Source organism: Saccopteryx leptura, chromosome 2, assembly GCF_036850995.1.
Source record: "Saccopteryx leptura isolate mSacLep1 chromosome 2, mSacLep1_pri_phased_curated, whole genome shotgun sequence".
Lineage (NCBI taxonomy): Eukaryota > Metazoa > Chordata > Mammalia > Chiroptera > Emballonuridae > Saccopteryx > Saccopteryx leptura.
In genome coordinates this window covers 14,974,205-14,990,920 of record NC_089504.1, presented here as the reverse complement: position 1 = coordinate 14,990,920, position 16,716 = coordinate 14,974,205, and the positions used below count along the sequence as shown (strand labels likewise).

Sequence of the window (16,716 nt, the reverse complement as noted above, 5' to 3'; positions counted from 1 at the left end):
TATTCTAGAAAGAGGAGATGGAGAATAAACAAAAGAATCGGGCAATTGCATAGTATGTTAAAATGTAATAAATGCTATGGAGAAAAATAAAGTGGATAAAGATAAGAAATACCAAGCGTGGAGTAAGGATTACAATTTTAAATAAGGTGGATCAATTAAGGAAGGTCTCACTGAGAAGGTGACATCTGGGCTGACTTCAAGGGCAAAGGGCGAAGCCTGAGGTGAGAGCATGTCTAGTGGACGGACCTGAGGACCAGCCATGATGCCAACAGGCTGAGGACAGAGGAGGGTAGGCGAGGCCCTGGGGGACAGGCTGTGGATGGCCTGTGGGCTCTCCTCGGGACTCTCAGGAGACACCAGAGAAGTCTGAGCTACGGAGTAACATGATCCGTCTCTGGTTTATCCAAGCTCCCTCTGGCTGCCTCGCTGAGAACCAGAAGTACTCTGATTCTGGGTATTTTTAAAGTAGCCAACAGGAATCAATGAAATAAAGTGAAATGAAACATGTAAGTTTCAGAGAGGAAAGCGCACCTAAGTCAGCCTGAGGAGTGCCAGGGAAGGCAGTGAGCTTCAAGCTAAGTCTCAAAGAGGCAGCAGGCAGATGAGGGGGCGAAAGGAAAAGAAACTTCCTGTGCAACGGCCCAGAGGTGGGAATGGGCAGAAAAGAGGCTCAGGAGCTAGGCAGAGGCAGACCATGAAGGACCCTGCACACCAGACCCAGGACTTACAGATCTGTATTCCTGTTCCTCAAACAGGCCACACTGTCACCTGTGTCTGTGTCCCTATCTAGGTCCTGTTTATTCTTCACGTCTTGGCTCCAGTATCAGTTTCTTGGGAAACTCTTGCCTGACCCACCTCCTCCATTCACCAGGGCAAATCTCCCTCTTACCTCCTCTCACAGCACCTTCCACCTCTTCGCTCACAACATTCGACACATGATTTATCATAATGATTCTTCGTTAACTGCCTGTCTTCTTGGCCTGGCCGTAACCTGTTCAAGGTTGAGCCCCAGGGCTCAGCCCAGAGCCTGGCATGGAGCAGACACGCACATGGGCTAAATTAAGGAGCAGGCCTACCAATTTTCTGCTTCTAACTGCCTGTGGGCAGGAAGAGCAGAAACCACAATTGTTGGATTTTGTGTTAAGTAAAAGTTAACATATTCTGAAGGAAAACCTAATGGTAGCCTGTAAGCTAAATAAACCTTGTGACATGTATGTGATCTGCTCTGAAAACTTCTTCCTTTTGCACATATCACTCTGGAGAAGAGACTAAAACATAAATCAAAGTATCTCCAAGATATTTCAATAAAATCAAATTATTAGCACATCCCACCAATATTTACAATGGCTTGCACTTTTTTCAGAAACAAAAATTAAGAAGAATGCTTAGCAAAATCCACACTGCAAAGCAGAAAGTCTCCTCCTAATGCAGCTAACCCACAATAGGCTGCTTATTTACTCAGCACCGTCTCCTGTGGTCTAACTAGCTTTTTGTCTCCAAAGGGCAGGCCCGTGTAGGAGTGCCAGGGCTCTGCCGACCAGCGGAATCCAGCAGCCTGGCAGGAAGGCCTTGGCACACGAGGGTACAGACGGCAGCTCTCCTCAGTCTCCAGCCACTCAGCAGTGGGGACCAGCAGGTCTTCTGTGCCTGACCCAGTGACCAATTCAACATAAAGCCTCCAGGCAGTCATTCAGTTTAGCAAACAGGCTGAATCCCTACAAGCTTGGTATCAAGAAAGAAAACTCATGAAGTATGGCCTAGAGCAGTGGTTTTGTAGACAACACCAGGTGGTTAACTCTTTCCTGGATCGTCATGGAAGTTCTGGTGGACTGGCACCAATGTGCAGATCAGAAGCTGACAAACACTGGCTTAAAGGACATCAATTCCTCTAGTCCAGTGTTTATGAAAGGAGGTAGCTAACAAATCAATATATATATAAAACACTGAGTACCTACTGTGAGCACCTACCCAGGCCAGGGTAGGCTCTGGGTCCCAGAAACATCAGAGCCCAGCCCAGGCACAAGGCCTCAAGGCCCTCATGGTCTGGTGTCTATGTCCCTTGTTCTGACCCAAGAGAATGCCCAGCTTTGTGTACTTACCACCATTTCCCAAACCAGCAATGGGGCTGATGCCTTCCAGGCCATCTGGCAACTTGGGAACAAGGCCACTAAGAGAGAACACATGCATAAGAGATGAGTTAGTGTTTGAACAACAGAGACCACCAGTACTGCCTAGACTACATATGACAACGTCAGGACACGCCAGCAAGGCACACACAGCTGAGCCAGTGGGAGGCATGCCGGGCGGAAGTTAAGAACTCAGGCTTTGGGGCTGAGTTCCAACTCTAAAACTTAATAGCTCAGTGACCTTCAGTGAGGCTGGACATTCATTCATTCATTCAAATATCAAGTGTTCCATGTGCCACGTATGTGGTCGGTGCAAAGGTGCCGTGCCCAATATAAGCTACTTACTTTCTGAGTCTCACTTTCTTAATCTGTTACATGGGAATACCACCCTCTAGCTGTAAAGGTTAAATGAGTTGAGGTATATAAACAAATTGCACATAGTAAACACTCAGAAAGTGGCATCCATTGTTCATGTCATTACTATTATTAATATATTTATCACAACCCAAAATTATGCTTCCGAGAATCAATTCAGATACTTTAAGGAAATCAAACAAAAATGCAAAATTCACTGATCGAGAAGTTTTACTAGGTGAATTATAAAAATAGGTTCAGTGAAGATCTGCAGAACACTGTCAGAAAACTAAATCCTAACAGGAGGAGTGAGTTAACACAAAAGACACCACGCTGGCCTGACCAGGCAGTGAGTGGCGCAGTGGATAGAGCGTCGGACTGGGATGCGGAAGGATCCAGGTTCAAGACCCCGAGGTCACCAGCTTGAGCGCAGGCTCACCTGGTTTGAGCAAAAGGCTCACTGGCTTGGCCCCAAGGTCGCTGGCTCCAGCGGGGGGTTGCTCGGTCTGCTGAAGGCCCACGGTCAAGGCACATATGAGAAAGTAATCAATGAACAACTAAGAAGTAGCAACGAGAACTAATGATTGATGCTTCTCATCTCTCTCTGTTCCTTTCTGTCTGTCCCTGTCTATCTCTGCCTCTGTTCAAAAAAAAAAAAGACACCACGCTGGAGTCTATTTTAAGCTCTGCCCCTCGGCCTTCCCATCTCTGCTTCTTCATCTGTGACAGGGAGACAGCAGTCATTTAACAGAGTAAGTGACAACTCAACAGGACACAAGTGCCCAGCTTCTTGAATATTGTGTACCCCATAAATGGACAGCAAAATATCACAGTCACCTAGAAACATACAGTGCTTTATAATTCATCAAGGATTTACCATCATGAGAGCGACCCAATGCCCTGAGAGTCCAGGTGTTTGTGCAAGGGAGGCGCCAAGACCCAGGTCATTTTAGTGGCCTAGCAAAAGCTGCATGGAAGCTAAGTAGACACCAGTCCAGATCCCAGCCTGCTGTGTCTAACCCCCAGTGGTGCATCCCTGTACCAGGCTGTAATTGGGAGCTAACGGAATGGTAAGCTCAGCTTGACCTCTCAACAGTCCGCTCTGTCCCTGCCTCTATATACGAATCCACTCTGGTCCACTCTGATCACCAAACTTAACGTTGGCATGCAACTCCAAGATGAGTGCCAAGCAAAAAAGCAGTTATCATAAAATTCCAACACCAAGAGACTGATTACATAAAATGTGTCTGCTACAAAGAGAATTGAAAAAACTTAAGTAGAATATGCTTAAGAATTACAAGAAAAAATACATACACATTAAAGTCACCTCTAATCCTTCTTGGAAATTATTAGGTGGGCTATAAATACACAACAAGACAAAGGAAATATATAGAATCATCATCTGTGGAAATAGAGATTTTTTCCTCTTTTTTAACTTTCTATAATTTTCAATTTCCTCTAATAAGCATCATTAGAAGGGCAAACTCCATTTCCTAAAGTGACTTTCCTTTTTTTTTCTTATGGATTAATTTTAGAGATAAATGGAGAGAGAAGAAAGATAGGAACATAGATCTGTTCCTGTATGTGCCCTAAGTGGGGATCAAACCGGAAAACTCTGCTTTGAGACTACGCTCTAACCAATGGAGCTATCCAGCCAGAGTTAAACTGACTTTTCTTAAAAATTAATATCAAGTTCAATCATCACCACTTGCAAATGGTGGCCCAAAGGCCCAAGGGCACACACCAAGTTACTGTTTAAACTCAGCCAACAGTCTAATCTCTACATTCCCAATCTGGGGTTCTCCCCACTACTGCCACTGAATGACTCCCACTGGCTGAAATGGCCCATCAATTAACTACTCAAGCCAAGATCAATCCTGGTTGAAAACTACCTAGTAGGCATAGCCAAAGAATTCAGACTTCAACAAGTTTCCAATAGCAAACACTAAAGTTTGAAAAATGACATTTGACATCCCAACTCTTAGAAAAAGTCACTATATAATGCAGACATTCCTGTCTGGTTCCTGCCAAGTTTCCACTTGGGCTTTACCCACTTTTAAAATGCTACAAATCTGTCTTCTGCACACTCCAGTCAGTTCCACCACCCCTCCGGCTCTAAGTAGCTCCTTCTCCCCGTTCTGATCACTCATTTTAGCCTGGGAACTTTCGTTTAGGTGTTATGGAGCCCCACAAGAAATCAAAACTAGGCAAGAAAAAAAAAGAGGGCTTACATATGGCTTTATCACTGTATAGAGGGGAGGCCAAAGCCTAGAAAGGGGGAGGAACTTATTTGCTCAAAATCACAAAGCATTAGTGACAAAGCTGAGACCCAATCCAGCAAAATACATCGTAATTATAACAAGCCTCCCCCACAGGGCATCCACTCTGAGCTGGTACCACGCTCAGGACGGGACAGGACAGGCACCTTCCATTGAAGCCTCTCCACAGCCTTTCTGTGGTAGATGGTAGCTTTTAAATGTTGCCCTTTTTTTTAAATGAGGAAGTGGAGGCCCAGAAAAAGTTAACGAGCTGCAAAAGTCAAGCTAGCTGGGTTTCAAATCCCAGGCTCTGAACCTCTCTAACCACCCCAGCACGCCTAACACCTGCCCCAAGGGGACGGTGGCGAGGGCCGCTTGCTCGCCACCTCGAGCCACCACAACTGCTGCTTGTCAACTATTTGCTGAGTGGCTGAATGGCCACTCACCTAAACTTCACCATCTCATCCTCCTCGCATGCTCCCCGGCCCCCCAATAGGAACAATCTCTCTGTCTTATATTGCAACAACAACTGTCCATTGACAACACACACCCAACAGGGCCTACGTGTTTCACTGGCAAAGTACCTATTACGAGAGCCAGGATGGGACTGAACATCACTTTCAGAACACAATTACACCAACAAGCGCACTTCTGTCTGCCTTTCAACTATTCGTCAGTTATTTATCCTTAGAGAAGATACATACAAATATAAAAATAAAGATAAGTCTAAAGTTCTCTTCACTCCTCACCCCCATCTCAGTCCTCTCCTGAGAGGTAACCTGCTATCAGCAAGACCTGGGTCTTTCCAGATCTTTTTCTATGTCCTTAAATACGCAGCGACATAGTTTTATTCTGTGGCTTAAAAATAAATAAATGCAATAAAACCTGATATATTATTCTGCAGCCTCTTTTCTTCACTTCATGTGTCCTGAAGACATTTTCATGACAGTACAAACAGGTCTCCTTCAATGTTCTTAACACCTGCAAAGCATTCTACAGTACTCTTCCAAAACTACTGCCCACGACCCATAGAAGGAAACATAATACCCTTCATTCTTGAAATGTTTTCTATTCTGTTCTATTCCATTTTATAAAATTCTGATCACAACCTACTCAATTGAATTTCATGAGCTGCCACGGGTCACAGTCTGAAAGACACATTTGAAAGGATCTGTATTTGCACAAGCCTGTGAGGGTAATTCGGTCGGTCTCCCAGTTTTTCCTTTGACAAACAATGCTGTACAGATCCCCTCACACAGGTCTCCTTGTGCCCATGCACGAGGTTTTCTCGTGGAGAGAGATACCAAGAAGTAGAACTGCTGGACCAAAACACAGTCACATTTTTTTAAATGGGCCAAAGATTTGAAAATATATAAATGGCTAATAAGCACATGAAAAAAATGTTCAACATCATTAGTCATTAGGGAAATACACAGCAATAATACCAAACGAGATGCCATATCATACCTCCATGGGTGGCTACAATTAAAAAGACAGACAATAACAAGTGTTGGTGAGACTATAAAGAAATAAGAGCCCTCACACCCTACTGATCAGTGTAAAATGATGCAGCCACTTTGGAAAAGAGTTGGACAGTCCTCAAAATGTTAAATAGAGTGTTACCATGTGACCCAGTAATTCCACTCCCAGGTATATCCTAGAGAGAAATAAAAGCACATGTCCATATAAAAACATCTATACAAATGAATATTCATAGCAACATTATATATAACAGCCAAAAAAGTAGAAACAACCCAAATGTCACAAATTAATGAGTAAATAAACAAAAAATGTTACATGTATACAATGGAATATTATTCAGCCACAAAAAGGATTGAAGTACTGATACATGCTACAACATGGGTGAATCTCACAAAGACAACATACTGTGGGGCTTTGTGTTTCATTTTGGTTTTTTGTGACAGAAGAGGGACAGATAGGGACAGACAGACAGACAGACAGGAAGGGAGAGAGATGAGAAGCATCAATTCTTCATTGCAGCTCCTTAGTCTCCTTAGTTGCTCATTGATTGCTTTCTCATACGTGCCTTGACTGGGGGGCTGCAGCAGAGCGACTGACCTTCTTGCTCAAGCTAGCGACCTTGGGCTTCAAGCCAACAACCTTTGGGCTCAAGCCAGCGACCATGGGGTCATGTCTATGATCCCATGCCCAAGCCAGGGACCCAGCGCTCAAGCCAGCAACCTAGGGGTTTCAAACTTGGGTCCTCAGCATCCCAATCCGACACTCTGTCCACTGTGCCACCACCTGGTCAGGCCAAAGACAACATATTTTAAGATCCCATTTATATGAAACATCCAGAATAGGCAATTCTATATACAAAACAGATAGATTGTGGTCGCCTAGGACTGAGGTGGGGGGAAGAAAGGGTGGGGAGTGTTATAAACTGGTTGTATACATTCCCCCAGAATTCATGTTGAAAAACCCTCCCCTCGCCATGTGATGCTATTAGGAGTGGGGTTTTAGGGAAGTAACTGGAATTGGATGAGGTCATGAGAATAGAACCCTTGTGAATGGGATTAGTGCCTTTATAAGAGATGAGAAAAAGCTTGCTCCCTCTCTCTACTCTCTTCCATCTGAGAATACAATGAGAAGTCAGAGGTCCCCAACCAGTTAAGGGGCTCCCCAGAACCTGACCATGCTGTCACCCTGATCTTGGACTTCCGGTCTCCAGTACAATGAGAAATAAATTTCTGTTCTCTGCAAGTCACCCAGTCTATGGTATTTTTGTTACAGCAGGCCAAGCTGACTAAGACAGGGAGCAACTGTTAATGGGCATATTTTTTTGGATGATAAAAATATTCTAAAATTAAACTATGGTGATAGTTGCACAACTCTGTAAAAACAGTGAAAGAAAATCATTAAATAGTATATTTTAAATGCGTGAGCATTATGGCATATAAATTATATTTCAATAAAGCTGTTAAAAAACACAGGCACACAATTTGTAACGTTAACAGATGCCACACTGTGTTCCAGAAAGATTATACCAGTTGACACTTTGCAAGTGCACTTTTCCAGGGATCACAAAGCAGCATTTCACTACTAAAATATGGGAGCTACGTTTACAGAGACTGAACAAAACTGATTCACTCAACAAATATTTGTTGAGCCTCTACTATGTGCCTGCCAGACATGGTCCTGGGTCTAAAGACACAGTGGGCAGCATGCCAGAGGTGCTTGCTCCCTGCCCCAGGTTACACGGTGACGGGGAGTGCTCTCACACCTCACGGCCTAGCGGTGCCCCAACCCAAGGTCAGCCTCGGCTCAAGCTTTTAGGCCGTCACTGAAAATTTCATTCCACCATCTCCTTTCTTAACCTCCCTCTACAGAATTCCATGAGGGCACTCTTTGCCTAAAAAAAAATACAAACTTTTAGGAAAGTACAAACTTATAAGGAAAAATTCCTGCCTGACTGGGCGGTGGCGCAGCGGATGGAGTGTAGGAATGGGAATGTGGAGGGCCCAGGTCTGAGACCCCGAGGTCACCAGCTTGAGTGCAGGCTCATCTAGTTTGGGAAGGGCTCACCAGCTTGAGCCCAGGGTCGCTGCCTCAAGAAAGGGGTCACTTGGTCTGCTGTGGCCCACCGGTCAGGGCACATATGAGAGATCAACCAATGAACAGCTGAGGAGCCTCAACAAAGAATTGGTGTTTCTCATCTCCCTCCCTTCCTGCCTGTCCCTACCCGTCCCTCTCTCTGACTCTCCCTGTCTCTGCCACAGGGATAGATAAATATATACATAAGAAAAAATTCCTTTTTTGGTCTGCCCCTAAGCAGACAGCAAGCACTTAGTGGCCATGCACTGGAGGGACCTATTGATGAACACACTGGGCCCCAGTCATAGGAAACTCAGTCCGGGAGAGGCAGAACTCTGGGCATGGAAACAACAGGATGAAGTAAGGGTCGTGGGCACAGAGGACTCTGTCCAGGAAACAGTGCAACATGGTAACAATATAACAATAATAGCTAACATTTAATGCATTCCCATAGGTCCCAGGCTATACACGATCTCTGGATTACTCCACACAGACACCCAGATAAAATAGACATTATCAGATAATACCTACACAGATACAATTACTGAAGAGAAAGTGAAGTTCAGAAGGGGTGAGTGAATTACTCAAGCAACACAGCTCGTACCTGGCTGAAGCAGGATTCAGACCCAGTCATCCTGAGTACAAAGCCCAGGTTCTTTCGAACCACCAGGCAGGGTTTAAGAAAGGGCCTTAGCCTGGGTGAGGTTCCTGGGGCCGGGTCTGGGCCCGAATCTCACAGGGGGGGAGCGCTGCGGGGCACCCACAGGCGGTCAGGTTTAGAGAGAAGAACGCACCCTAACCCAATTCAACAAAAGTCTAAAGACAAACTGCAGTCCGGTTTAGTCTCTAAAACTGGGGCCTGGGGATCGCCAAGCCAAGAGTACTCATATTATTAGCAGAAGGCAAGGTGATTTTATTCCAGGGATTTTTCTCTTCCACTGCGTCCACCCAACAGAGAACCTGGCTCAGGGCGTTTCTGCCAGTCCTTGAGGGCCAGTTCAAGAAGCAGCCGTTTCATAAGGTCCTCCTTATTTCATAAGAATCCCCTCGGAGTAGGTACAGAGAACGAGGCAGAGGCAGAACGGCTGCTGCGAGCAGGCTTTGGAGTCAGTAGGTCTGGGTTTAAATCGTGGCTCAATCATGTAGTACTTTTTAAGGATCCCAAACCAGTTACTTCGCCTCTCTGCGCCTCAATGTCCTCACCTATTAAAAAGGGGTATTGTCAAAATATCGTTTATTCAGTGATTTAATAAATACTTACTGAGCCCCACTTATAAGCCAGATACCAGGTTAGGAACTAGAGTTAGAAAGATGATCAAAATGCAGCCCCTGCTCTCAAATAGCTCCCAGTCTAACCTGGGAGAAGGACGCAGGAACAGCGTACCTGTACTGTCCAAGGGAGGAGTCGTCAGCCTCATGCACCCACTGAGCACCGATGTGGTCAGTCCACGTGGGCAAGGGCTGCGCGTGAAAATACATGCTGGACTTCAAGGAAGATAATAAAAAATGCAAAATAATGCCTGACCTGTGGTGGCGCAGTGGATAAAGCGTTGACCTGGAAATGCTGAGGTCGCCGGTTCGAAACCCTGGGCTTGCCTGGTAAAGGCACATATGGGAGTTGATGCTTCCTGCTCCTCCCCCCTTCTCTCTCTCTATGTCTCTCTCTCCTCTCTCTCCCTCTCTGTCTCTCTCCCTCTCTCTCGCCTCTCTAAAAATGAATAAATAAAATAAAATAAATTTTTTTTTAAAAGAATGCAAAATAATTTAATAATTATTAACAATTTTTTGTTGTTTACAAGTTAGAATAATATTTGGAAATACTGAATTAAATACAATATATTCCATTTCACCTGGGTTTTTTGTTTTTGTTTTTTTGTATTTTTCTGAAGTTAGAAGTGGGGAGGCAGTCAGACAGACTCCTGCATGTGTCCGACCAGGATCCACCTGGCACGCCCACCAGGGGTCAATGCTCTGCCCATCTGGGGCGTTGCTCCGCTATGGCCTGAGCCATTCTAGCACCTGAGGCGGAGGCCATGGACCCATTCTCAGCGCCCAGGCCAACTTTGCTCCAATGGAGCCTTAGCTGCTGGAAAGGAAGAGAGAGACAGAGAAGAAGAAAAGGGGGAAGAGTGGAGAAGCAGATGGGCGCTTCTCCTGTGTGCCCTGGCCGGAAATTGAACCTGGGACTTCTACACACCGGCGGGCCAACGCTCTACCACTGAGCCAACTGGCCAGGGCAATTTCATCTGTTTCTTGTCACTTTTTTTTTTTCTGAAGTTGGAAACGGGGAGGCAGTCAGACAGACTCCCGCATACACCCAACCAGGATCCACCCGGCATGCCCACCAGGGGGCGATGCCCTGCCCATCTGAGGCGTTGCTCTGTTGCAACCAGGGCCATTCTAGTACCTGAGGCAGAGGCCATGGAGCCATCCTCAGCGCCCAGGCCAACTTTGCTCCAATGGAGCCTTGGCTGCGGGAGGGGAAGAGAGACAGAGAGGAAGGAGAGGGGGAGGGATGGAGAAGCAGATGGGCGCTTTTCCTGTGTGCCCTGGCCGGGAATCGAACCCGGGACTCCTACACGCCAGGCCGACGCTCTACCACTGAGCCAACCGGCCAGGGCTCTTGTCACTTTTTAATTTGGCTACTAGAAAATTTTAAATTACATATGTGGCTCAAGTTATACTTCTGTTGGAAAGAACTAGTCAATAAAATTCGGCAAGGTAAGTAAGGGCTGAGATAGGATCAGTGATGGAGAGGGTGGCTGGAGGAGTGAGGGCCCAGGAGGGGATAGGGGGATGTCAGAGAAGGCTTCCTAGAAGTGACATCTAAATGAGACCTGAAAAATAATGGGCATTATAAGGCAAAGGGACATAGGGAGGGCAATCCAGGCAGCAAGACCAGCAAGTACACAGGCGGGCAGTAAGAAAGAATAAGGCAAAATCATTCACAACAAAGAGTTTGGCAGCCGGGCTGAGTGAAGAGCCTGAGAGGAGACAGGGCAGGGAAGGGGAGGACAAAGGAGGCTGTGAAGTACTAGATGTAGATGGGGCCGGATTAGGAAAGGCCTTGGAAGCCGTGTAAAGAACTTCATCCCCAGTGCGGAAAGGAGCCAGGAAGGGTCTGAAGCAGATGAGTGAGAGATTCATGCCAGGAATGCAGGCAGCCCCTGGATCCTGCGAAGTCAAGGAGAGGAGGGGAGGGAGAATATGTGATGGCACGCCGAGCTGCTCTGCTCTGCTGGGTCAGACACTAGGCTAAACCTTTTTAGACTCATCCACTTTACAGATGATGAACACTGAGGCTCAGAGGGTAAAGTGACTTATCCAAGGTCACAGGATTGTTAAGTGGCAGAATCAAGAGTGAAACCCAGCTAGGTCTGGCCAGCTGACACACCGAGATGAGAAGAACTATGAGAATAATAATGGAATTCATCCTAATGGCAATGAGAAGCATTAAACATATAAAGTGGCAGACTGTGATGATCAGATTCCATTCTAAAAAGAACTTTCAAGAATGTATAAGATAGAATAACATATGGAAATAGTAAATTTATATTAAAAGCATGAAGGAAAATAGGACAATCCAGGTAGGAGGTCACACCACCCCATACTGGGCAGCGGTAGTAAGAGGAAGAGAAAGAGACAGGGTGACTGTCACAGGATCTAATTAGGCAGGAGCTGCAAAGGGCGCTTGCTCTGTCTTGTACACTGTAGACTGTCAGTAAACAAAGGAACCATTTGTCCAGGTTGGCCCAAGACAGGACTTGTTTATGCCTGCTGTCCAGGCATAAATGTTCATTGTGTCCATTTCACTCTTTCAGAGCATCCAGGTTTGCACAACAAATAATATGATCACCCTCACAATTAGGGTCTGTTGACCAAAAGCCGCAGCCTATACCTAGCAGACCCCAATAAACACGGCATTTCTCCATCAGGGTTTCCTGCACATCCTTCCAACCAGGAGCCCCAGACAACCAAAGGGCCCAGCCCAGAGCAGCGCAAGGCTTGGTCAGGCCCTCCCATCAGAAGGCGAGACCTTGGCCCCGCCAGCAAAGTGGACTCCAGCTGCCTCCAGAGAGGTGCATTGGGAGACCACTCTTGGCCATTATTCCCCAACTTAAATTACTGTTGACGATGATGATGATAATGAAGATGATGATGATGATGAAGATGATGATATAGGCAACACAATCATTTTCTAGGCACTGATTACGTACCAGGCACTACACTGGCCAAGCAAATGCCTGACCGGGCACCGTCTCCTTGATTCCTCACCCCAACTCTGTTGGGTGGATATTACCATTAGCCCCATTTTACAGACGGGAAAGTAGGTTAAGCCACTCTACCAAGGCCACACAGCTAGTTAAAGGGCTGGATTTGTCTCCAATTCTGTTCAACTCCAGCCAAAGTTTTTAACCACTGCCGACCATCACCTCAGTCTTGGTGGCCACTGTGTGACCCCATAAGCAAAGTCTGGACAGACCAAGCACAGCACACTCCCCAGAATGAAAACAAACCCCCAAACCAGAGCGAACCAGAAAGTGCACGTACGGTCCCGCCCCTCAACCAGCTCCCAGTAATGGCACACCCAAGGGTCCCCTCCTCCCGCTCCTGCAGAGAAGCCCTTCCTTACCTGTCCCTCACACTCTTCAAAGAATGTCCTGCAATACGAAAGGCCAGTGCGGTGCCGGTCGGGACCCCCTCCGCCCCCCACACTCAGCATCAGTTGGGGTTCCCCAAAGAAACTCCCCCCAAGAAACTCCCCGACACACCTGCCCGTGTCCGGAAACCCTCCAACACTCTCAAGGGTAAATCCCAACTCTCCTCCGGAGCGAACCCCGACCCGATTACCGCGAACCCCCAGAACCCGGGCCGCACCTGCAGCCGCTGAGCGTCCCGGGGAGGGTGACGTCCTCTTCCAACACCGAGTCCATCACGGACACGGAGGAGGTGGTGGCATTGGTGTATGCAGTGGCGGCAGAACTGCTTCCACCAGCGGTCGCGACCCGCCCGGCTCTCTAGGTCCCCGCCCCCTCCAATCCGGCTCTTGTTCGGACTGTGGCGGCGCCGCTGGAATTCAAACCGCAGCCGCCGCCATCTTTCCCGGCGCTTCTTCCTACGGAAACGAGGCGGGATCAACGAGACGCTTGCTGTGAAGCCGAGTGGCCGGGACCCAAAGCCGGGCAGGGAAACGCGGGCAAGCGCCATCTTAACTGAGGGCAGAACACCCATACTTGGGCCAACAAGACTTAGGGAAAGAGAGTCTGGTCGCCATGTTTTATAAGGGCATTCAGTCCAAGGCCAGGGCAGATGCCATCTTTGTTGAGGGCGAAAATCGGCCTTGGTCCGTTAATTTAAGCGGGATTTAGGGATCCAGGCCCTCACGGATCCTCAGAATTCATAATCCGCTCTGTGCTTTTCTAGAATAATGACCACGAATTTTACAGTCTGTTCTTCCAAAAGACTTCCTTCCACCTTTAATTGAAACTCTTCAGATGATGCGGTGCAGCCTCCCTTTAGAAAAATCCTACCTGTAGAACCCCAACTCAAGAAGGACTTTGCACACTTACTTTGAAACAAGCTCATTCCTGTGAACCAAGTGGTGAGCAACACTTAAACTCTCCAATATCGCCTAGTGATCCTTTATTACCTTTAGGGCTCAAACTCTTTTGAAATCAGTAAACTGGGGCCCAGAGAGACAAGATGACTTGCCCAAAGTCATGCATAGTAAGCCTGTAAACTGGAGTCCAGGGCTCCAGCCAGCTGCATCAGGACTCTGCATAACCTCGCTGCCATTTCCTAAAGCACAGAGCCATCACCAAACACCTGGATAATTGGGGTAGAAGTTGGCCAACCTTCATTTCCCCATCTCAAGTTTGTTCTCTCTTCCTCTGAAGGCTGTCGGGAGAGTCCTGGATGCAAATAACTTGAAAAGATACAAGTAAGTGGTTGATGGTGGCTTTCCCTGTAATCATGTATAAGTTCATCATCAGCCTCACTTTCCTCATTCTTCAGTTTGTTACTTTCCAAAAGAAGTCTTTTCTAATCCTCTAACTTAAATCAAACCCTTTCTTGAGTTCTTAGCAACTGTGTTTTTCCTCTGTAACAACACATTTTGCAAGTATAGACGTCTCTGTTTTGTTTTTTTTGTTTTTTAACGTCTTGCACTAGACTGGAAGTTCCATGAGGATAGAGACTATATTCTGAATTGCTTACTCTTATATCCCCAACATCTTATCACAGTGTCTGCCATCAGTAAGTGGTCAAAACTATATGTTGAATGATTCAATCAATCTGGAAAGTAAGACTAAAACCTACTAGGCAAGGTTTACATGTGAAGATGACCTGAGATACTTATAATTAAGGAGCCACTGAGCCACTTCACCCGCAGGTGTTGTAAGGTACCAAAATCTACAGAATTGATATTAATATTTTAAGAGGCTTGGAGAACATTTTATTAATTTGGGTTAAGGTGTGCAGAGAAATTGTGAGAATAGTCTCTGTACTGTGTGATTGGCATAACCAGGATGGCCCTTGGCATTGTATTGTAAATGCAAAGGGAAGGAAAACATGGATCCCCAGACATTCCACCACACCTGTGGGGAAAGGGGTGAATGGCTAGCCAGGTGCAGGGAGAGAAAAGCCAAAATAAACCTTTTCTTATAGCAATGAGCCATTTGCGGGTATTTGTCCCCACGGAAACTACCTCTCCTATGTAAATGTGTGTTAACATGTGTGACTCTGGACAGAGAGATAGCAGATGAACACTAGATATTATGGGAATGCCTTTTAATATGTAAAAAGATATCTTTCTGCCATTGTGTTGACTTGTAAATTTTGTTTTCTCCAAAATAATGTATGGCTTGCAAATTGAACGTGGTCCTATCATGTTAAAGGACATATGACTATAACCAATAGTGGTAAGGGGCTCCTAATTACAATTTTTTCTTCTGTACTTCCCACTTAAAAAACTATAAAAACTAAGTAGAACAAAGGGCCGGCGCGCGCTCCCTCAGACCTCTGTCGGAGTTGCCGCCGCTTGGCCAAGCTAGACAATAAAGCTTTGATGTGTAATCGACGTCTTTATTCGTGTCTTCAATGTTTCGGGTCCCTCCGGACTAGGCTTAACAATAATAGCTCAGTCAATGGTAATCCCGTATACCCCACATCCCCTCTTGTTCTCTTTTTCTTTCTCTCTTTCTCTGTCTTTGTGAAGCCTATAGAGCACATAGTCCGGTGCCTGTCCCTCTTCAATTCCAGATCTTAAACCACCACCACAGTCAGCAATAAAATAACACCCTGCAAGACAGGGTGGGCAGGAACCAGCTGGCTCCAGGGAAGGGGCAGTGGTTGCAGCCCTAGACTCAACAGTTCTTGACAGTGCTAAATTCAACCATTGAGATGAGTGTGTCCAAAAGCAGGGAAGCTGCTTCTGCCACTGCGTCTCTGTGATCCTTGGCTGACCGCTCCTCTTCTCTTGGCCTCAGTTTCTACATCTATAAAATAAGAGGGTAGGACTGGAGGAATGTCTCGGGATCTTACAGTTCTGGAGGCAATTTCTTTGGGGTTTTTTCCAAAGCTTCTAATGCACAACCAACTCTAGAGTTACAAATCATCCCTTCTCAAATGAAGAAACTAACTTTCCAACCAGCAGATGAAAGCTCTTGAGAAAGGACACAAGGAAAAGGACTTGTATATTCTAGGCGTCTCTTACGTGCTACTTGTGACAGGCCTATCACATGCACCACCTCATTTAACCCTCACGACAACCCTCTGGAGTATGTCTACTATTATCCCCACTTCACTTACAGATGACAAAAATGAGGCTGAAAGAGGTAAAAAAAAAAAAAAAACTTTCTCAAGGCCTCACAGCGCGTAAGTGGCAGAGCTAAGATTTGAACTCAGGTTTCTCTAAATGTCAATGCACTAATTGTTTCAGACAGCCTGTCTTCCCCATTTTTTTTTCTTCATTTTAGAATTTAGGATTAAAAAGTAGCTCTACATCCAGACAACAGTATTTCAGGGTGTGTTCAGCAAACACCTTCAGCAACTACTTCAAGGTGACCACAAGGTAAAGCTTTGTGGGGACAGTCTGTTTGCAGGACTGAAAATCTGGGCACCTAGAGTCTGACTCTGGTCAGTCCTCTGACATCCTGTGACCTGTGATCCCTCCCCCTTGCTTCTTCTTGGTTATTGCATGTGTGAAACAGGCAGACAATGCTGAGCTCACATAGTTGCATTATCTAATTAGATACTTCAGAAACTATAAAGAAATAAGAGCCTGACCTATGGTGGCGCAGTGGATAAAGCGTCGACCTGGAAATGCTGAGGTTGCTGGTTCAAAACCCTGGGCTTGCCTGGTCAAGGCACATATGGGAGTTGATGCTTCCAGCTCCCCCCCCCCCTCTGTCTCTCCTCTCTGT

The 16,716-nt window shown here is 46.2% G+C and overlaps 1 protein-coding gene across 5 annotated transcripts in view; it reads right to left on the bottom strand.

The window, feature by feature from the left end:
* CDK5RAP2 (CDK5 regulatory subunit associated protein 2) overlaps positions 1 to 13,404 on the bottom strand; it is a 179,889-nt gene extending 166,485 nt beyond the window's left edge. For all 5 annotated transcript variants that reach the window (XM_066367308.1, XM_066367310.1, XM_066367312.1 and 2 more), the window contains exons 1-2: positions 13,172 to 13,404; positions 2,100 to 2,167 (exon numbers count right to left, since the gene is read on the bottom strand). In XM_066367308.1, the coding sequence (XP_066223405.1) occupies positions 2,100 to 2,167; positions 13,172 to 13,227 (124 nt within the window). In that variant the 5' untranslated portion in view covers positions 13,228 to 13,404. The remainder of the gene's footprint in view (positions 1 to 2,099; positions 2,168 to 13,171) is intronic.
* Between the last annotated feature and the right edge of the window lie 3,312 nt (positions 13,405 to 16,716).